Source organism: Alosa alosa, chromosome 6 (genome assembly GCF_017589495.1).
Source record: "Alosa alosa isolate M-15738 ecotype Scorff River chromosome 6, AALO_Geno_1.1, whole genome shotgun sequence".
NCBI lineage: Eukaryota > Metazoa > Chordata > Actinopteri > Clupeiformes > Clupeidae > Alosa > Alosa alosa.
In genome coordinates, this window is record NC_063194.1 from 19,145,666 (window position 1) to 19,169,268 (window position 23,603).

Sequence of the window (23,603 nt, forward strand, 5' to 3'; positions counted from 1 at the left end):
AATCATTTTGTCTTGGGTCACCAGTTACCTCAATGAGAGTGCTGTGATCAAACTCGGATGATGTAATGAGGACGCCCTTGTAATTGGGGATTGCTGCGAGCACCATCACCGGAGCGTTGTCGGCTGTTGACCACAAGGGACGGGAAGGACTTCCGGCAAATACTTCAAATGATGACCACTATGAAGCACAGGCAGAAGCAGTGTTGTGCAAGTTTCCACTTTAAATTAACTAGCTCAAAGTTCACTTCTCACAGATTAAAATAAACAAATTCACAAGCACAGTTAAAAAAAATAAAACATTCTTGCGATTTTTGTACCAAAGATTCAGAATTTTGAATGATGCTCAAGTTCACATTTGTTAAAGATAGTATAAGTATAAGTATATATACACTCTTTTGATCCCTTGAGGGAAATTTGGTCTCTGCATTTATCCCAATCCGTGAATTAGTGAAACACACTCAGCACACAGTGAGGTGAAGCACACACTAATCCCGGCGCAGTGAGCTGCCTGCAACAACAGCGGCGCTAGGGGAGCAGTGAGGGGTAAGGTGCCTTGCCGTGCCTACTGGTCGGGGTTCGAACCGGCAACCCTCCGGTTACAAGTCTGAAGCGCTAACCAGTAGGCCATGGCTGCCCCAATCAGGAACCCCCAGATATTTTCCCATTCAATCATTACTTTTTATTTTTATCACATTTCTGCACAACACTGGGCAGAGTGACATCAAAGCAATCATGTAGTGAGAGAAATGTTGAATACAGACACCAAAGGGGAGTTAAAGGGGTGATAGAATTTAAAACCAAGTCTACCTTGGCTAGTTGAATAACTTCAGCAGAGGGAGCAGGGGAGCAGCACAGGATCCAGACCCTCAGGTTGAACCAGCACCTTAGGGTCATGTCAGTGGCAAGCTGAGCATGTGCATCCGCCTGGCTCTTTTGGTTGTAATGTTTGAATGTTGGCTATTTCTGTGGTTCTGTGCAGATCCGAGAGTGGAAACTGGTTGTGGAGAAGTCATGTGATACTACAGATGTTTGTGTGTCTGATTGCATCTACCAGGAGTTCATGGACCACTTCATGGACGCCGCTGACGGATTATTCAACAGCTGTCTACAGCATAGGGTGTTTGTTCTACACTGTTTTGAGTGGTGTCAATCAGTCAACTTCTCTCCTCAGTATCGCTCCTGGAGGGTATCAGGCAATGTTATGACTAACTCAAAGTCCTATGGGTGAGGTGGGGCTGTTTTAGTCTCTTAGTATTTTGAGAATTCAGCTACTCCATACTGGATAGTTATCATACACATATTTGTGAATTGACAAATTTTTTGAAAAATATATAATAATAATAATAGAAAAATAACAAACTACACACTCTCTCTTATGGTAGGGGGTGTTACAGCTGTAGTGTGTTTGGGTGTTCTGCTGTTCTGCTCTCCTTTGTGTCCAGGTCCCACCAACTCCTGACTGCTTAGGGGTGGGGGTTCCTGATCGGGCTAATTGGGCAACCTTTAAAACCCTCAGATGGCCCCCTTGGTGCCAAGAAGCGGATTGGTGGCCATTGTGACTTGTGACTTGTAACTGTGTTGTGTGTTGATTGTGCATACATGTGGATGGACAGAGTTTGTGTGGGTGTTTATTTTCGTTAGTTTTGTTGAGGCAGGGTTTTAACACCATCTTTCTGGAGCTTTTATTTTGAAGCCTAATATAACTCCAGGTCTCTCGGCTCTTTTCCTGATTTTGGTGTTTACCTTTTTAGTTAGTTAAGAATTGATGGGTTATGTCGACGTATACCCCCTAGGCTTTAACTACGGCAGACGTAACAGTCAGTCACATGTTTTGTTCATATATCAAAAAGATATAATTCTAATACTGTGTGTCAGAGTCCCGACGGGTACCCGCAGAAAAGTTGCTAAAACGGGTAAATTATGACGTCCCTAAAATGTACGGGCGGGTATACGGGTGAGAAAAGAACTCCTTGCGGGCGGATACGATGAGAACCAAAACAGTATGGAAATAAAACAATCATTGAAAAATATGTGAAATATTTGTAGCCTATATCTAAATTACCATTACCACATCGCAAATATGTGTTTTAGTCAACGATACGACACTTGACCCATCACATCAGTACTGCGACTTTTGAATTATTTGTTTGATGCATCTATGTGTGAAAACATTAAACAATATAACCGTCTCAAGTAGTTGGAGCGCAAAGAGTTGGCTACAATGGATGAAGTCAAGGTAAAGTTGGCTAGTGGCAGGCTCAGGTTGTTTTTTTCTTGTTCTCTTTGTTTCATTAACAGGTCCATTTTATGTAGAATAATGTTCTGATGCAGCAAGGTTTGGGCTATGTTTCGTTGTTGTAAGGTTTATCCCTGACGCAAAATGTAAAAAAAAAAAGGTCGCCCTTTACGTGCTTCAATTGTGCGAGAAAAAAAATTAAGCACATTCATTTGAATGATTTTAGCTTGTGTGTGATTTATCGCGGGCACGGGTCGGGTAACGGGCAAAATATTAACGGGTCCGGGCGGGTGCGGATTTAATTTTAATATCACCACAGGTGACGGATGTGGGTTCTGGTGCTGAACTTCTCGGGTGCGGGCGGGGGCTGGTCTAAAAAAATGGACCCATGCAGGACTCTGCTGTGTGTACTAACAGTTTACGGTCAGATGTGTTATACATTCACTCAGCTTCACACCAACCAACTAGTGCTAGGACAAACTTAACAAAACCTGCATTATTGTCAGTGTGTGCTTGTTTGCACAAACTGGATTACCAAACCTACAATAAAGATGAGCTTGTACTCAAATCACTACATACTTCATGATCCATGTTACCAGCAGATACGGTAATGCTAATCATCATCTTTGCTTTATCATTTTTATAGAGTAGATGTACAGTGTACTTCGAATTGTCCGGCTTCACGCAAAAAGATTGATCCCAATGCCCCAGTGCCGTGACGGGGACACTGCACTGTAGGAGATGCCGTCCTTCGGATGAGACGTTAAACCGAGGTCCTGACTCACTGTGGTCATTAAAGATCCCATGGCACTTATCGCAAAGAGAAGGGGGTTCCCCGGTCTCCTGGCTAAATTCCCAACCTGGCTCATTCAATCTGGCCCCCTAATCATCCTCCACTTTAATTGGCTCATTCACTCCCTCACTCTCCACCTCAAGCTGGTGTGTGGTGAGCGTTCTGGCGCATAATAGCTGCCGTGCATCACCCAGGTGGGTGCTACACATTGGTGGTGGTTACTAGTGAGGTCCCCCCATCCATGTGAAGCGCTTTGAGTATCGAGAAAAGCGCTATATAAATGTAATGTGTTGTTGTTGTTGTTGCAAGCAGCGCGTTCATCGCACTTCCGATTTTGAAACTACACGTGGCACGGATTTGTGGGTAATGCAGTTTGTTTTGGGCTACATTCATTGCCCAAAGTTGTCAAAGGACCTCATTACCCATATATCTACTGCAACTTAAGCACGTGACAACTCGCACTCGGTCGTTTTTACTCTTTTGTTTTTCAAAATCCAGCGCGAAAACAATTACGTTTGATGAAGGGATTTCCTTAATGTTAAAGAATAATTTGGCCCTCCTGCTAAAATGATGCACAAATTATTACAGACTTGTGGCACTGAGTTTCTGGTTTCTGCATATTAGGTCTACCGTTGGAACAAAATAAGCCCAGAGAGTTCATTGATATGTAGGCCTATTTTATTCTTGTAGGCTATGAGAAAATGCCAACAGTGTCTTAAGCACAGTTTTATTTTATTTCGGTATTGTCTTACCTTAACAATAGGCTACATCTCCTTGAAAACAATCAGATATAACTCTATACAATCTATAATGTCTATAAAAATGTATTTTTATGTTGTATTTGGCTGCTGTGTTTGAATGAAATGTAGACTATTATTTTTTTCATTTCAATACATATATATGATACAAACCTCAGTTTAGATAATCATATTTAATTGATAAAGATAGTCATTTTTTTTTTTTTTTGCCTAATTGACAACCATGACCATGATAATTGATAACATTAATGTGCACCTTGAGCAAATGATAAATCTTTCAGAATGCTTTCCATTCTTGAACTGCATCGAATTGCATCGAATCGTACCGAATCGTTTTTTATTAACATGTATCTTTTCTTGTATCGAATCGTGCCCATGTATCTAGATGTGAATCGTATCGTCTTTTACATGAGAGATTCACACCCCTAGTATGGACCATATATTTAACCTACCCAATGTTTTTTCTTCCCCCTGATGAGCTTTCATTTCGTTTTCTGATAGGCCTACAGTACGTCTCCTGAACATTTAGCACTATAATCAAACAATCCAAAAGTTAATTAGACCTAAATCCCGAAGCAAACTGAAAGTCTTCTGCTTTTAATATAGCCTACCGATACGCTGCTCCAAACGACACGCAATCTCACGATAAAACTTGTTATTGTTTATTTTATGAAAAGGCATCTGGCTGTTTTGTTTATGTTTGTTTTGCTTTCATTAATGGCTTAGCTCATGAGGTCACGACAGGGATGTTGGAAGTATTTTCTGAGAGGGGGTGCGTTTGATGTAAGCGGGGGTCCAGGGATTTTTCCCCAGGAAAAAAATAATACATTTTGAAAACACCATTTTAACGCAGTTTTCGGAGGGACAGAAATACCAACAGAGAAAGCAGTGCCTGTCTTCTGTCTGAACATTACCTACCTGCAATAGGTTATCACTTCACTGCTTGACACTACCCCACATGGAGAAATGTTGCACGTTAACAATGGAGAGAACCTTTCAGAAATTATTGATTGTGCGAATGAGTTACCAAAACCATAGCTTTTGGTGAATGGAGATGCAGATCATCACCCTAATTCATTTGTTTGCGCAACAGCCCGTTCTCCAGCGAGAGTGAAATAAATGTTTATTTATGTTTAAATAGCTGTGTCATCACAGACTATTTGCTCCGATATTTGCTAGGATCTGCTTCGTTTGTTGTTTTAAAGGTGCTCTAAGCGATGCCACACATTTTTTAGGCTAAAACATTTTATGTTACTTACTGCAAACATCACCTAATCTACTGCTAGCTGTCTGTGTCCTGAATACACTGTAAAAAAACGCGATCTCTGTGGACAGCCCAGGCTCCAAAAACGGCAACAAAAACAACCTGGGCAAACCTAGCCCATGAAAACATAACAAACTGTTCCAGCAAATCACAGACGAGATGCGCGTTTAGGAGAATTTCAATTGCACGGAAGCAGCACGGGAGGGAGGGGGAGGAAGTAGCGAGCTAGCTCTCTGTTTTGTCTGAAAGTCAACAGAAGTGACATTACCCAGCATCGCTTAGCGCACCTTTAAATAACATTGTTTGTTGCTTCTACACACGTCATCTCCAGTGGTTCAGTTTTACTTGCGCAGACACGCACATACATTGAATGAGTGCTGACACCACTACCCCCTAATTGCATGTCTCTTTATTTGATAACACTAAATAAAGAAATATTTTCTAATCAGGAAAATGTTTAGTTTCTTTTTCTTTCGGTCAACGGTTTCATAATAGGCTACCATTCAAATGTGCCGCAAATTATCCGCGGACTAGCAATCTCCTCGTCGAGGAGGCCCAAGCCTGCCATAGACAGAGAAAGCATGCTCTGGGAACAGAACACAGTTGCCTGTCTAGTGTAGCCATGGGTCTGTCTACAAGGAAAATTACAAGTGTCTTAGTGCGCTTCCAACTTCACTGGGTCATGAGGCCAGTGGCTACTCCACTTTTCAGGGGGGGGGGGAATCTTATTTTCCGACGCACCACAAAACATCTTGCCTATTCGTCTAGGGCTTTCTATAGTTTCAGTACAGGCTGTATATTGAGACAAACAGCAAGAACAGAATAGGTTGATCTATTTCACTTAACCCGCTGTCCAAACCCCCTGCGCGTAGATACCTACATTGCGCGGATACCTAACATTTCATTCGTTGCCTACATCTTTTTTTTTTTTTTATTCGAAACAATTCTTGTAGGTATCCATTACGCGCGCACTCTATATCTCCCTTTCTCCTAACAAAGAAATGAACATTCGGAAGATCTTGCTTGAGTTTGCTAAAAAAGTATAAAAGTTTGCTAATGGCCCACAAGCTGGTCTGATGTGTGAAGCTGCTCATGGCCTGTCTGTGCTGGCTACTGTCATGGAAATAAGCTGGGGGAGGGGAGTGGCAGTGTTTTGCGTTAGCACGTCTTCTGAAGCATAGAAGTCTGCCTCATATGAAGGGGGATGGTACGCTCCAGCACTGGGGTTGGTGGCTCCCATCTGAAACAGTTTTTAATTTAGGTACAACAGCAATACAAGGTGTGATGTGTGAGTGTCAGAGCAATACAAGGTGTGGCGTGTGAGTGTGTGAACGAATTGAAATGCGTGTGTCTCATTCATTGGGCGCCCTGTTTATGCCTATTGATATCTTCTTATAGCCAATCTATACAAAATATCAGAAAATGGTTTTGCATTAGGCTTATAGCCTAGTACATTGGTTCTCAAAGACTGGTCGCAGGAGATTTTATTTGGGTCGCCAGCATAGCCTAGTGACAATTTATGTTGTGTAATAGGCCTAGTTTATACCTTAAATAGCTTAGGAAAGCTATATTTTGTCATAACTCCCTCTGTGCATTTTTGCATTTAGAATAGCTCTGAATGCTGTATTTGTGTATGTGTGTGTGTGTATGTGTCTGTGCGCGCGTGCGTGTGTTTTCATGGTCATAGAGATAGATAGATACTTTATTGATCCCCAAGGGGAAATTGAAGAGCATCGCTTTCTTCAAGCCGGATAAGAAATCATATGAAAAGTCTGCCATGCATATAATAAGTAACTATGGGATTGAATTTAATTGATTCACTGCAATGTGGGGTGTCTACACAAAATACAGTATAAGAATGTACACCTCTTACTTCTACAAGATACATAGCTCACCTGCGTGCCAAAAGAAACCTCTTGACTTCTTTCTATCCGTGTTTGAATTATGCCATTAACGTTTAGAGCAAAGCTGTACAGACACAAATCACACAAAGTGATCAGTCACCAGGTGTCAGTGGATAGGTAGGCATATGAGTGACAGTTCATGGTGACAAATGCTGAGGGAGAGAAGACATATCATGGGCCAGGGCTACCCAGGAAAATTACTCAATTACAAAAAATACTCTAAAATTCTAAAATCCAGTCATGTGACGACTAAGTGAAAGTAAAAAACAATTACACTTTTTTTACCTTTTCTCAGGAACATGAAAGCCCTGACCATTGGACATGACTTTCATCCTGTAGACCACTGAGCCATTTACGATGGGCATGGGAACATACCAACCAAATTGACAGAGTTCGCTATCGCATGGCACTGCAAAAACATACAGGCACACAACTCAGGGTGGGAAGTGGGCAAACACATACACACATCAATTAGTAGTTAGAGAAAGTTAGGCTTTTTTTCCCGCTAATTTGCAAAAAAAAATCTTACCAATAGCTTTTTTTACTATTTTCTAGTAACACCTCCCAATTTGACTGTGACACTCTCAGGTGCTGCTGTAAAAAGCAAGGAGTCAAGTATATTTCTGCTTGTAGGAAATGTCATGGTAACTCTTGCCAGAACATCAACCAGCCAGATGATAACAGGAGTGAGGGAGTGCAGGAGAGTTGAGGGATGAGGTTTGTTAAATGTAAAACTGATTAAGGAAGTTTTGTATTGTAATTGTTCTATAAAACCACTTGTTGTGGATTTTTTTATGGACTTGGAGTCCTTTTTACTCAAAACTAATGGCTGGGATAGATTCAGCACCCCAAAAGCTAATATTGGTAAAAACAAATGTTTTCATTATTTTCGCCCAGACCCTCTGGGCACAACAAACTTGATTGGCTCTCCAGGCGTTTCCCCGAGGATTTGGCCGTGGATAAAATTGGGAGGTGTTACTAGACACCTATAGGAACACATAGTAAAAAAAAGCTATTGGTAAAAATGTTCTTTGCAGATTGGCGAAAACAATGACTAACTTCCCCTAACTTATAGGGTTCATTCATTTTCCACATGTCTCTTGATAGAGCTGTATATATCAACAACACATTTCTCAAGCATGCCAGTCAGTAGCAGTCATCTAAACAATACCTGTAAATGCATAAAAATTATAGGGTTTAATAAATGATAACATACATGAACACAGGAATACATAACATATATGACAATAATATACATGTGGAGTTTACCATAGATACATATAGGTATTATCAGGAATTATGCTGTTTTCTGAGATTGACCTCCCTAATGCCATCCTTAAAAATATTTTTGTTTGCCGTAACCTGACCAACCCAAATGTATTTATTTTTTTCCTTTTAGTCCAACTGACTTACTGGTTGTAAACTTGTGTTAAGACTAAACATTTTTTTTACTCTTCAAACAACTAATGGCAGCCTTACAATGTACGATTTTGGTCTGTCGGCGACTAAATTTCCAAAGTCGGACAGATATCATGGGAGTTGTGCTGGAATAGCGGCGCGCTCCCGTCAACTAGATCGTTAAGTGTAAGGTGCCAATCTTAGCGGTTTTAAGTCAGTCGGAGTCAGTCCTTTTCTAGTTTTGCCGTTACGACAATATCAAACATGTTTGATATTATCGCAAGTCTTTCTAGTCGTGGCTCATGCAAATAGTGACGTGAACTATAAAAACCAATAGTGACCTCTCTCCAACACCAAACAGGAAGGGGCAAAGTAGGCGACAGCAGTAGCCTATATGATTATTTGTTATTCTTATAATATTTGTAATTTCTTATACATATTTAGTCGGCTCTTCCACGTGACAGAACAACTCTATATCGGTTAGGGATGTCACGCATGAAACAATGCTGCAGAAACACGAAAATACGACTTTGAGTTCAGTAGGCTATCATTTCAGTTCCTGTTTATCTATTGCACGATGGGTAGTAATAATTTAAAGGAATCTAGTTGCAGTCTTGTAAATAGTGACCCTGCAAGATCCCTAGTCATTGCAAAATCATAGTCAGTGACTTAAAACTCTACTACTTGTCTTTAGATGTGAGAGGGTCTGAGACTAGTCTTTTAAAAATCTTTTTCAAATCTTTCCAAAGTCTGCCAGTGTAAGAAGGGCTTAATACATTGCAACTCTGCCATCATTATGTTAAGCCCGCCCACCGACTCTATATACGATGTGATTGGCCAAATCAAAGTTTAATTTTTTCAGCTCACAAGCCAACAGAGTTGCTAGACTACCCTGGGTGTAAATTACATTTGCTGTCGTTAGGATGCGTCTAGATTTCTAGGCTACCATATAATTGCTTACCCATTTAAACAACAATAAAACACAAACAAGATACAATGCAACAATGCAGTTTATTAAATACAGTGAACACAAAGTAACTCTGTAACTGCATAAACACTGTGAATTGACATTTGGCTATATCCTAAAACTAAAAAATATAATTTTATGTGGCCTGCGAGAGCTTTTCAGAGTATTTTACACTTTGTTAATCAGATTTTATGCCAGAGTGAGAATTGACAGGATAGTGAGAGAGAATGACAGGCAAAGCATAGTGACTGACCTCTCTATATGCTATTTTTGCAGACCTACTTATCAGTTGTTTCTAAGGGTGGGCTTTATCTCATTTTTTCATTGACAAAAACATTGTCTGCTGCAGCGATATGAGGGCCTCTAATGAAAAATAACTGTGTATCTCTAAATAAAAAAAGTGTATCTCTAGATTTGAGGTAAAACACTACAGTGTTGCTTGCTTGCAGGTGTAAGTGTGCCAAGTCACTTTTTTATGTCAAACGGTTCATGACATATGACATGTGATGGCTGTAGTGCCCCCTATGGACAGAATGTCATGGAATTCAGTGTGGGTCCAAAGAATGTCACAAGGTTTGTGTGTACCAAGTTTGAATAAAATCAGACCTACAAGAGAAGATATAGTCAACAGAACCATAATGAAATGTTCACGTGTGAATGGAATTCCCCGAAATTCAGTGTGCATCCGAAGAATGTTGTTAATAATGATAATGTGTACCTAGTTTGAATAGGATTGCCCCTATACAAGAAAATATATACCGGTACCGGTAGTAATTAGTAATGCACTAATTTGGGACCTACATGTATGGTGAACTTGGGGCCCTATCTTGGCGATCAGAAACCCAGCACATAGCGTATTCTTATCACGACGCAAAGCTTCTTTTTTATTACACGATGCGCCCAGGGGTGTGGCAATTAACGACCTAAGGTGTTGTCTGGCACATTATCTAAAAATTGTTATACACCATTTAAAAAGCATTACACCAACTAAGAAAAACCTGTTCTATAGCGAAAAGCTATGCACTGTCACGAGATGTATCAGCAACTTCTCTGCGGGATAAGGTTTTTTATTTAGTCATTCAAACATTATTGGGGTAAGTGTTGCTTTTTTCAGGCTATGTTTTGGATGGTTACCCAATGTCGGTCAATAGTTAAAGTAATTAACTGTGTATAACTGTACTTGTGGATGATGCCAATGACATACCGTCATCATGGAGAGGTGCTGAGGTCATGATGATGTTCAACCTTTGTGGCTTCAGGAGGGTTGGATGCACTGGCTCCACAACAGACAGGATCGCAGATGGGTTCAGACCAATAAACAAGGCCTTCTGCATGGCTTTTACAGATTCTTGCTAAACGCGTGGGTGGGCGCACACGCGCGCACACACACACACACACACACACACACAGTTGTAAACATCCACATAGAGACACACAATCATAAACACACACACACAAGCCACAGGAACAGACAGGTACCAAGATATCAATAAATATGTGACCCTGCCCATGAGAACCCGGCTAAAGTCGCCAGATCTTATTTTGAGATAATGAGCGTTAAGTGGTCCTAGTCATATAAAATGACAAAAATATGGGATATTTGTTTATACTTGTAGCTTAGATGATAGCTTAGATACTAATGTTTCGAAATGTAGTGTTTAAATTATCTTTTCTGACACAATAAAAATTAACACTTTTATTGACGTTCCACAAGGTCACATTTTCAATTGGCTGTGAGTTTAATGTTGGTGGATAAACACCCTATATAATTTGAGTGTCATTTGGTTCAGGAACTTCTTCTTTCCCATTAGAAAGTTAATACAGACCATAATATCAATACGCAGTACCGTCACCTAGCTCTGTTTTCGGTATGGCAGGAAAGTTTTGACAACGAACATTTCAGGAGACACTGTCTGACCGTATGCAGCGCTACTGCTCACTTATTTTCAAATTGGAATTTCTCAAAACCCTAAAATTCAGAGCTTGGAATTCTCCAAATCTTTGAAATGGCCTAACACAGTCAATATTAGCTATATCATGGAGAATTTTTTACAGCCTATTCATTATATGGTGTAGAATGATCTGATGTAAAAAAAATACATAACATTAAAAAATGACTTTAGCTGGGTTATCACAGGAAGGGTCACATACCTCTATTTCAGCATGTCTATCCCAAGATGAGTAACGGTACAGACGAAAAGCGTGTGTTGATCACAACACTAAAGAGCAGCACTAATCAGACCCAAGCTTCACATGATCAGTAATATCACAGTTACTTGCACACTCTAAAAGCACAACAGCCAATGTCATCTTTAAATTGTTTTGTTAAAGTTATGACTAAGTGCATAAAATCCTCGCGGAGCCTCTCATTACTCAGGATATGTTGCCTAGGCTACATCAAGGTGATTACAAGCTCGAAGACTTCAGCTTGCAGCCCGTATGTTCTGAAGTAGGCAGTAGGTTAGGTGAATATTATGGTTACATTGTTTGGCTATCCATTTTTCCATCCATTCTTGCCACGTTTTGGTCGGGAGACCATTTAAGACATTTTTAAGACATTTTAAGACCATAAATATTGAAATATAAGACCTACATGACGCTTTACCAAAAAAATGTATTTATATTAAATAAATATAAATAAATATTATAAATATAAATATTATTTATTTATATTATTATTTTTTGCAAACACCGCGCTCTCCAGGAAACTTACAGAAAATCAAAGATTGGACGCACTCACTGAGGTTTATTGATAAATTGTTCTACGAAAAACATAATTTACCTTTTGCAATGACCCTGCCAATTTTCATACGTTGGGAAAACATCGAGACAACTAAGAATAAGACTGAGTGAGCACAAATCAGCCATTCGTAGGAGTGACATAACTTCACCGGTAGCAAGGCATTTCATAGAAAAGAGATCTAAAAGATCTTAAATGCACTGGTATAGAACACGCACATAGACCCCGTAGAAGAGGAGATATAGACAGGAAGGTTCTTCAGAGGGAGGCGTTCTGGATGTATTATCTACGTTCGATGTCACCAGATGGAATGAATGAAAACTTTGACTTGTCATCATTTCTGTGAAAATGTATTATTTTGAGTGTAGCCTACAATTTTTTTCTGCTATGCCTTTATTATTGTTTGGATATGTACGATATGTTGTGTTGTGTACTTTGGAGACACCAAGCGCTCCGACTGAGGCCTGATGTGTCGGAGCGCTTGTTGACTCCATTCCGAGCAAAAAAGGATACAGGTGTTACCAATTGAGGCAACTTTCCTATTTAAGACTAGGAAGTAGCTAGGAATGAAACACACTGATGAAGGCCACAAGGCCGAAACGTTTGTTACTTTCCCCTGTTGCTTGTGACAATAAATCAGCGAGAATAAAATAAATTCTAAAAAACAAAAAACCCAACAAGTACTAGTATTACACACAAGAAACACGAAGAAGACGTGCATTTCTTTGTAATAATGCGGAAGCGATAACCTGTATTATTTAGGCAATTAATCCCACGTATCCCTTTAGTTTTAGGCTTATGTGTATTGACGTTGGCAAGCTTGTTCGTTGTTGCACTGGGCTATCTTTTACAATATAATGTGACATTGCCATTGCTCTTAGTTCTTTGGGATTTAAGTTTTCTAAGGTGACAATTCGGCTTGTAGATTATTTCTCCCTCCTTTACATTGGAGCGAGCGTGGAGCGATTTCACTGGAGCGGGAGGATTTTGAAGTGGAGCGAAACTGAGCGGAGTGGCCTAACGTGAATTTGAGCGGAGGAGCAGCCGAGTGAACAGCCACCTGAGCGAGGAGCGGGATATTCACACCGCTCAGATCCGCTCACTAGCTCTGTTATGAACACTACTTTAATCATTTCCATATTTAATTTTATGCACATATTTAATTTGCGGGAGTGCAGTGAATCATCGGTTTGTCCCGCACCCGCGAACGCACCTCTCTCATCCCGAACACTACCAACTTACAGTAAGTAATCACATTAGTCGTTTCTATCCTAAGTTGCTAGCAACAACACAGAGGAAAACGCAAACCCTGGGCCAGTGACTCCGAGGATTAATGCTACTTTTTTTTCAATACCACCCAATTCCGAGCGAGGAAAGAGAATAACCCAGTCTATGGGAGTCTTCATAGCAAAAGGTTTACAACCTTATTCCATTGTGGAAAATGAAGGATTTCAGTATATGGTGAGGATGCAAGATCCGGGGTTTCCCGCAGGAAATGTGTTAGTCAAGGTGGTAGGCTGTCCGACGGACGGGGGGTGTGTTGTGGAACTTTGAGAGCTTTGAGAACCACCGATGGGCTGCTAAGAAAGGCTCTGTTGTAGTTTCTAGATGATAGCCTACACATACAAAAGTAATTTATGTCAATTAAACCTCTTATCAGTGTAGATTATGTATGGGTATCCTCATTTATTGTGATGTCCAAATTCCATGATAGTGTTTGTTTCACACAGTGTGTGGTTTGGACAGTGCTGGTTCAGACCTCCATGGGGCCCTAAGCAAAATCCTGCTAAGGGGCCCTCCAACCTGAACTCTGAGGGCCAAATTGTAACCATTTTTTTGACAGTCGCATATGACACCTCAGTGCTCCCAATACAATCACCCCATCCCATTTAGGATTTCTACGGAAAGTACCAAATATAGTGTTTTTCCCCTTAAAGGAATAGGAGAAATAAAAATAATTGTGTGTGAATCACCTTCACAGCTATAAATGCCCAGTTTTAGGTTCTGGGCTGCTTGCTTTTGATGCTTGCTGTACATATCCCATCACAAAAAATAACTGCATTTTTTTTCGAAGTACAGAACAGTTATACTACCGTAGGCTATAGTGCAGTAGCCTAGTATTTTATATCTAAAATACTGCATTTCTGCAGTAAAATACAGTACTATATGCAGTAAAATGCTGTTTTGTTGTGTCCAAAATACATTTTCTGCATAAGAACTGCAAATATTTCCTCCAAAACTGCAGTTTTGATACTCAGAAATCTGCAGTTTGACACTTGAAGTAAGCTAATGTAGTTTTTTTTTTTTTTAAAGGGTCTGGTTGCTTGTAGCCTACTGGCTGAGGCTGACTGTTCTTCACCTGTGTCAGTAGGCTATTTGCCAAAGACATAGGATAGGCTACTGAGCTGGCTCCCCCTGATTCCCTTCGATATTTTTTCATACATAGACTATTTTAATTCTTCATGTAGGCCTAATTTACGTTCTCTTTTTACGTGCATCTATTGTCCAGTATGCACAGCAAATCAATACATTAGGCTACTTTCCATTTGGCATAGGCTGCGTTCAATTGTAGGCTATCTAAACCAACTAAAGCTTGACTGAAATTATTGTAAAACCATTTACTTCTTTTAAAAATGTATTGGACGAGTGAAATCACCGATTAGTTTCGACGGGTCGTGTTTCTGTTGAAAAAACGCTAGTTTCATCCCCAGCTGCACGTTATTATGAACGCATTTAAAGACGCAGTTATATATAAATGTAGCCAGTCGCCCGCATTTAAAAAACGGAATATGCGATTATATTTCACAACTTTGCAATGTAAAGTTTACCCGACTGTAGTTCCCGCTGTTCATTCTCGTGAAGTTTCTTCTTCCGTTTCTCATGCCCTGAATGGTAATTCGGTTTCATGTTCACCTTCTTAATGTAGCCTATGAGACACTGTCGCTATAACTGTATACCTGTCTGTCACTAGCTTGACTAACTGAAGGGGAGACGAGGGAGGGGGCCTTCATTTACTTGCGGGGACCTACGCAACTTGCGTAGTGTGCGTATAGGGAGAACCGGCCCTGGCAAAGCCTTATCATAGGCATGTTACATTCATGACATGAAAAGTGAAACTTATAGAACGAAAATGACAAATTACGCTGTCGGCTGAACATTTGAAACGTGCGCAAAACTGACGAACTCAGCATCGGTTCATTGCATAAATTAAAACACAAATTGACCATTGGACACAGATTGACCATTGGACAATCCTACCACCAAACCTTTCTATATAGGCCTACAAAGTTTATGACATAAAAAGTGGAATATGAACGCATTTCATCACACCTGACAAGTAAACGATGATAAGGCCATCCTTAAAATATTTTCGCGTAGCGATGTCAATTTAGAACCGAAAATATTTTTTTTTTTTTCCCTTTTAGTCCGACCGACTTGCCGGTTGTAAACTCAATTGTTTTTTTTCCTCTAAACAAAATACAAAACGCAATAAAAATAATATTTCTTTAGTAGGCCCAAGTATTGTGAATATAAATTGCCAACAACATGCCCATTAGATCCTGTCCCGTCCACTCTTCTACAGTCTCTCTGTTCTACCAGCAATCACACATGTATTTAATGCTTCACTCAGTTCTGGAATAGTTCCTTATTCTTTTAAACAGGCTAGGGTTACACCTCTGCTAAAGAAAAGTACACATAATCCAACTGAGGTGAATAACTACAGGCCTGTCTCCCTTCTTCCTTTCTTGTCAAAGGTTTTGGAGAAAGTGGTCTTCAAAAAAAAAAAATATTGACCTACCTACCACCCATTTTTTTAATTTTTTTGGCTGTTACTGCAAACAAGTTTGTGACTTTCTTCATCAGAATAATCTACTAGACCCTATGCAGTCTGGTTTCAAGAGTGGTCATTCTACTGAAACTGCTCTTCTGTCTGTGACTGAGGCATTGAGAGTAGCTAAGTCCTCTGCTCAGTCATCAGTATTAATTCTACTAGATTTATCTGCAGCCTTTGATACTGTTAACCATGACATTCTCCTATCTATACTATCTAAACTGGGAATTTCTGGAAAAGCTCTTGACTGGTTTGAATCTTACCTTAAAGGGCGTTCTTTCAACGTGTCTTGGCAGGGACAGGTATCTAAGTCTCATGACCGAAACTTGGGCGTTGTAATTGATGACCGACTTAACTTCTCTGAGCATATAGCTTCTATTGCAAAATCATGTCGGTTTATGCTTTACAACATTAGGAAGATCAGACCTTATCTGACAAAAGATTCCACACAACTTCTTGTTCAGACCATGGTCATCTCTTAGCTGTAATTCACTATTAGCTGGCTTACCCGCTTGTGTAACAAGATCATTACTGATTCAGAATGCTGGAGCACGCCTGGTCTTAAATCAGCCAAAGAGGACACATGTAACTCCTCTCCTAGTTACTCTCCATTGGCTCCCTATAGTAGCCAGAATTAAATTTAAATCTCTCACTTTGGCCTATAGGACACTAACTGGATCTGCTCCTAGTTATTTTAATTCAATAATCAAGCCTTACATCCCCAACCCCCCCACGGTCTTCTGGTGAGCGCCTGTTGTGTCGACCAGTCATGAAAACTGGGTCTAATTCCAGACTCTTTTCTTCAGTGGTTCCATGTTGGTGGAATGAATTGCCCAGTGCTCTCCGTTCCTGTAGTAGTTTTGGGTCGTTTAAGAGGGGTCTAAAGACATTCCTATTCAACATATACTTAGTTGTTTAAGCGCTTATTTGTTATGGTTTGTATAATGTTGTTTTATTTTAATTGGGCTGTTAATTAATTTGACATTATTGTTTTTTATTGATATTCTCCGTAATGTAGTCTTAGCATGTCATTGTTTTTATATTATTGATTGAATGGACATTATTGTTTTATTATTGCCTTTCCCCTTTTTTTCCATTGCTTTTTATTAGGCTATTGATTGAATTGATATTATTGTGTATTATAACTATTCTCCTTATTATATTTGACCTACATTCTAATCTGTTCCCTGTTTAATATTTTTAAATATTATTTATAAATATTATTATGTTGTTTTGTATTTATGTGTCGCTTTGGACAAAGGCGTCTGCTAAATCCATAACCATAACCATAAACGGAGCAGTGGCTTTTCGCGATTTGACTGATTCTGAGAGCTAGCGGGATATTTGCGCGGCTCCGCTCACTAGCTCTGATTCGGATCACTTATGTAAAGATTATAAAAACGGATTATTTTTCGATTTATGGCAGGTTTTTAATGCGTTCTACGGAGAAGAGAGACTGGCGTTGGTCACGGTTTGGAATGAAAGGGAGAAGAAATCAGGACAGTTTTGCCAAGGCAGCCGCCTTGACTGCAAAGTGCTGCGGGAAACCCTGAGATCCCATTGCGTAGCACCTTTTCAGAAAAAGTGGTGCCTAGTCATTATAACGGCACCAAAGCCCAGATGATCGCTTCCATGAGAAAGTCAACACGAATTGCTATAACGTGCGATTCCTGGACTTCGGTGGCAACCAAATAATTTGTTACAGTGACAGCAATTATATAACTGAGGACTGGCAGATGGTGCCCCATGTACTGCAGACAAGAGCTCTATGAATCCAACACAGGTGCGCATCTGGCGGAGCTGTTGTCCAAAGTTTTACAAGAATGGCAGATTACCGACAAAGATGTAGCACTCGTGTCAGACAATGCCTCAAACATAGCCGTCACAGCAGAAGTTGGGAAATTTCCGCAAGAAGTTTCGCGCATACACTCAATCTTGCATCCCAGTGAGCTCTCAAAGTGACCTTGCTCGCCAGGCTTCTGGGAAGAATCCGACGTATCGCAACATTCTTCCATCACAGCTCTACAGCGAGCCACCAACTGAAGGTAAATCAGAAATGCCTGAGTTTGAAAAAGCAAAAGTTGAATGATGTGACACGATGGAACAGTTCGTACGATATGATCGAGAGATTCCTAGAACAGCAGCCCACTATTTGTGCCACCTTGCTACCCCCAGACGTACGTAAGTGAAAGGCAGATCTCTGCACCCTAAATGAAACCGATGTGTCAAACGCCGAGGACACCGTCAGCACCTTAACCTTCTGAGGTCGCGGTCCCCCTGGGGGGACTTTTTGGACTGTTCCAGACACACACGTGAAGCTCCATGAGTTTTTGTCCAATAAACATATGAGTAACACCACTAGAAACCTTGGATCTTCTAGTTTTCAAATATATATGTTTTATATAAATATATATAAATGTATCGATTGCGCTTTGTAAAGAGAATAAATAAAACGTTTACATTTTTTAGTAGTTTAGCCAGCAACAGGCTGATACTGACACACCCCTCAGCTATTCAGATGGTAAGTGCGCAGGCAATCAATGTCGTCATTGGGCCATTGTCTGGGAGCATGAGGTGAAAACACGCCCCATGTCACCAGTATAAACAAAGACACATGCACAGGAATGTTTACATTTGGAAGGAGAATGGAAGAAGAGGACGCCTGCTCAAGCCTCTCTGGTGATCCAAGAAGAACTGGCCTTAGAGAGTGAGTCAGATGACGCAAGAGCAGATGTTTCCAGTGATGATGGTTATGATGAATTACACTTTGAGCTTTGTGTAGATCCCGTGGAGGACATTTCTGATGAGTAAGTAGCATAATACCTATTTGACCACTTGTTGTCATGCTATTTAGTTGTCGATTAGCTTATAGGAATAAGGTAGCTAAAACTAGCCGATTGAAACATGCTATTTCTGTCAAGCTTTTTTCGGTTACCAAACTACACCTGAGTAGAAATGTATTTTGCTGGTCAGATAATCCCGTTGTGCTCAGAATTGCATTTAGCCTACAGTCCACATGCAATGCATAGCTTGTTATCAAGTGACTTTATTAGCCTATGCATAACTACTGTATGTCCATAAGATTGTAAAATGCAGGCATAAGCTGCAAATTATGTAAACACAGAGAAACAAAAGAACTTGTTGCAGCATACTGTTGTTTTGATAGGCTAATTAATGTGCATTTGTCTTTGTTATGAAAGTTGTAAACCAAAACTGAAAATGTGTAAATTAGATACAGTTTAGGTGTGAATGATTGGTGTGAATGACTATGGGTCATTCTAATTGACTTTGTATACTCGCGCTTTTGTCTTTCCTATTTTGCAGTCAGCGCATTTTGGAATTTTCCCTCAACAGGTACATGTATGCACGGGGCGTTCAGCGAAAAGAGGGGGCGTTCCGCAAAAACGGTCCCTGTTGATATTTTGCAGTTTCAGAAAACAATTCTGCCACAGACCAGGAACCTCCTGGTCTAAAAAGTCAGTGGCTAAATTCAGATGCTATTTTAAGGGCGCATGCATGGCCACAGGCCTGCAGAAATTAATGCTATGCACACCGATCTACAGACACCCTGTGCACAGATTGAAACATTCAAAGCCTTGATAATATTTGTCCGTTTCCCAGTTTTGTTCGTGCATTGGTCAACTAAAAATTTAGTAGCCTATATACTACATCTACGTGCAATATCTTTACAACAACAACGCCTAATTACGACCTATTAATTTGGACAACTTGATACAACCCTATAAAGGCTAAAGTTACCTTTAGTTTTGTTCCAATTTACTGTTGTGTATGGCTTTAAACATTGTGTGCGCTTTAACATCAGCCTATAAGCATTATTCCAACTGCGCTAAGGTTTTGACAAGCAACACAATTTTGCCTACCTTGTTGTAGCCCATCTGAAATAACTCCAAACTTTGCTATGTTCCCTCCATCCTTTCGTTGTTTTCAAAAAACATTTTATATCCATGATGGCCTTGAAGTCTTGAGTTTGTGAATTCGCTTAAATAGGCTTATTATGTGCTGTTAACCAGCAACCATAGACAGTAAAAGAAAGCAGCAAGTAGCCTTGTCAGTGTCACCACAAATCAGTGTGGTGTCCGATGTGAAAAAACAGGTATAAATCTAGCGAACACATTTCCACGAATCACGAATGTGTTGACATAAATTAGGAAATATTAGAGGACTTAATGAGACGTGATGTTGAACTGCATGCCGATGCCATTTAACCCAAATGCCCCAGCAGCAGCACGGGAGAGGAGAGCTTATCTGACAGATCTGCATTGTCTATAGTGAGGTAATGTTAGATTACATTGCAAAAATATCACCATGCATTCATAACCTCGTGATTCAGTGATCCCAAAACATCGGAAAGTGACATTTCTGTATTACATTTTGTCAAGAGGAAAAATCAATAGCAAACTGTTCCCAACTGACTATAGTGCTGTGAACCGTTCCTGGCTGCGCCTGGCAAATCCGCCATCATAATAGCAATCCGCTATGGAACAAGCGTGCCTGTTGTTAAAGGGAATGTGAGATGACGCTCTGATTGGTTTATTGCACGTTAAGCCCAAACCACACCCATGAATAATGTAGCTACTACAGACCACCCCATTTTAGATTTGCGCAACAGTCAATATCCCGCCGGTAAAATAGAAACAGCGCCCAAGATCCGCCCACAAAGCGATTTGCGCAAAGTCAAGATAGAGCCCTCTGTGTCATATAGGCTATAGGACAAAGTTACATCATATATGCAAGTTTGTGTCATTATGTCTCTGTTTTGTAATGGTGAATTCAGTGTTTTATAAAGATAAAGGAAACGAAAGAGCTACTGATAGTAGGAAATATATGAAGATAAAGGAAACGAAAGAGCTACTGATAGTATTACAATATTTATTAAAATATTTTATATTCAATTTCAGTGATGTGGAGAACATCCCACCTGCACCAGCTAGGAAGAGACAGCGGCCTCAGACAAAGAACTCATGCAAACCATGCAGAAGGAAAGCCTTAGCCATAAGCAATTCACGGAGGAGCTCACTGCACAGCTGTGTGGGGTACCACTGACTTTTCAGCCCCCAAAGGCTCCTGTGCAGACAGCAAGAGAGTCTCGCTGGCCAGTTTGTGGGGCTGAGCTCAGCACAGATGGGAAGAGGACCGGTGATGGTCACAGAGCCTGTGGGTACTGCAGGCGTCGTGGAAGGAAAACAAAAACTCTGCAATGCATGTAACGTCTTTGTTTGCCTTCAGCAAGATATAAACTGTTACTTGGCATACTTGGCAAAGTCTTGGTTAGGTACATTTATTGTGTGTTTTTTACATGGTTTGAAGACATTTGAAAATAGGTTTTTGTGTAGTTGTGTTTACACTTAATTTTAATAAAAACTAATTTCATTACATTCACTTTACTATTGTAGATGTTTTCTAGAATATAAAAATATGTGCCACTTTTGCATAGATGGTTTTAGTTAGATGAAATACTTAAAAATGTTAAGGTGTAGCAGACTGCCTCAAACTGTCCCTAGGAAAGGCCCGGGACCTCAGAGTGTTAAAAGCAATGAAGGATGCAACTACTTTAATGTCTGAAGAGGCCAATCCAACAGTGTCTCTTGTCGCCCCTGTCATGGCACAACTCTTCAAAACATGACTGAAACCAGAGACTCACCCATGGTTTGTGAGATAAAAAAAAAAACAGAATCAGACAGAAATACCAGCGAAGATGTTCATTTTAGTAGTACAATTGCTGAATATAATGCAGTGTTTATAACAGAATTGGATTCAATTTGTGGCGGTAGCTGACTTTGACAACGGGGGGGGGCTGTCACTTTATGACATTTGAGGGAACCCTTGCAATTGTAACACAGTTGAAAGGCTGCTGATGTGTGGATGCAATTTATAACGTTTTCTACATAGTTAAAATAAAGGTTCTTACTTCTCCTTGGGACAAGTACTTTTGAATTTTGGAAAACACTTTTCCATTTACATCGAGATTTTGCAAACATTCAGTGTCAGAGTCAATAAAATGAGCCCTTCAACGAAATTGACAAGCAGCTTAAAAGTAGGCTAAGCATACTACATTCGACATCCAAACAGTATTCTAACGTTAGCTTTGAGATCCTGCTTGATTTCATAACTTAACTTAGTTTAGTCTCTTCAATGTAGCCTACTATGCTGTGATAAGACCTTAGAGTTCACTTCAATGCAGCAGTTTTGAACAAATTTGCGCAGCATGGTCACGATGCTAAGCGGATTTAATAGCAATTTAGCCAGACGTCTTCTATGCAATGCTTCTATGTGGCAACAACAATCCTTCAACAATCGTGAATATTTTGTTAAATGCACATGCAGAGGAGGGGCAGTGGGCTACGAGAGAGAGTGGGGCGGGGCAAGGAGAGGCTGCATGCATAAAAAGCGCAGCTCAATGGCAATGCAAGGATTTGACATTATATTTAATTTAAATTAAATTAAATAGAACATAGAATATTCATCTGTGGTGGCCGATTTTTATTTCGTGGCGCCCCGCCACAGATTAGTCAATGTATGGGAAACACTGTAATGGTCAATGTCTTTGTTTACACATTGATAATACAATGAAACACCATAGATGTGCTTAGCCTAAAATATATTTCTGTTTGCATTTTGCAATTTATTACTATGGTAGTCTTTGTTACCACTTTAAAACAGTATGTAGGCTAGGCTTATTTCTGTTTACTTTTATTATGTGAAACCAAAGTTTCTGCTTATTTATTTTGAAATGTATACTTATTTCTGTTTACAATTTAATGTAGCTCTAACAACATCTGTTTACATTTTCTGTTATGTTTTCCTATTGCCTAGTGCTGCAGTTTTATGTATCCAATTTATTTAGTATTAGAGCACTGCAAAATGTTTTGTTTTTGAAGCTTGAAAAGCTATGAAGTGTGTGTGTGTTCATATGGACCTCTGAAAGGTAAAGGTATAGGAAGGAATGAAGAGTGCCATGAAATTGTAAAAACTAGTGCAGTGCCCGTTCAAACATGCTATTTCTGTAGCCCAATTACATGCCTGCAGGTAGGCCTGCTTTAAAAATAGGATGATAGGGAAAAACATAATTCCAGGTAAGCATTCAATAATGAATACAGATAATATAATAATATAATAAATGTGAAGTGAGCAGAATTTAAGCATGGCTGCATGTGACATTTTTTACAAATCGAAATGACATAATCCTAACAGCTGTTTTGAGTCAAGGCTATTATGCTTAGCCTATTGAATAACTTGATGATAGAGAAAACAAACCATTTTGTGGAATGATGCATCATCATGAAATTTGCAACGGTGTGACTCAAAAACAGTCTCTGGTGGCCTATAAGTGACATCACACTCTGTCTGCCACTCGTTGCTTGTCGCTGGTTATGCTTTGCATGTGTGGCATTCTGAGACGTTCTTTAATTCGGGACCATTATCGCTCGTTTGAAATTAGGACCTTGCAGTTGGAATTGTCGTTTGCTTATTCAAAGTCCAATGTAGCCTGGGCTATTCATATAAGTAACATCACACTGTCTGCCACTCGTCGCTTGTCACTATGCTTTGCATGTGTGGCATTCTGAGACGTTCTTTAATTCGGGACCATTATCGCTTGTTTCAATTTAGGACCTTGCAGTTGGAATTGTCGTTTGCTTATTCAAAGTCTAAAGACAGTCCAAAGTAGCCTGGTCTATTCGAAGTGTCCGTT

At 40.0% G+C, this 23,603-nt stretch overlaps 1 protein-coding gene across 3 annotated transcripts in view; it reads right to left on the reverse strand.

The window, feature by feature from the left end:
* Window positions 1-23,603, reverse strand: part of LOC125296230 (cation channel sperm-associated auxiliary subunit gamma-like) — a 147,729-nt gene that overhangs the window by 108,124 nt on the left and 16,002 nt on the right. For all 3 annotated transcript variants that reach the window (XM_048246015.1, XM_048246016.1, XM_048246014.1), the window contains exons 5-8: window positions 10,525-10,672; window positions 7,241-7,364; window positions 6,947-7,019; window positions 29-178 (exon numbers count right to left, since the gene is read on the reverse strand). In XM_048246015.1, coding sequence (XP_048101972.1) covers window positions 29-178; window positions 6,947-7,019; window positions 7,241-7,364; window positions 10,525-10,672 — 495 coding nt within the window. The remainder of the gene's footprint in view (window positions 1-28; window positions 179-6,946; window positions 7,020-7,240; window positions 7,365-10,524; window positions 10,673-23,603) is intronic.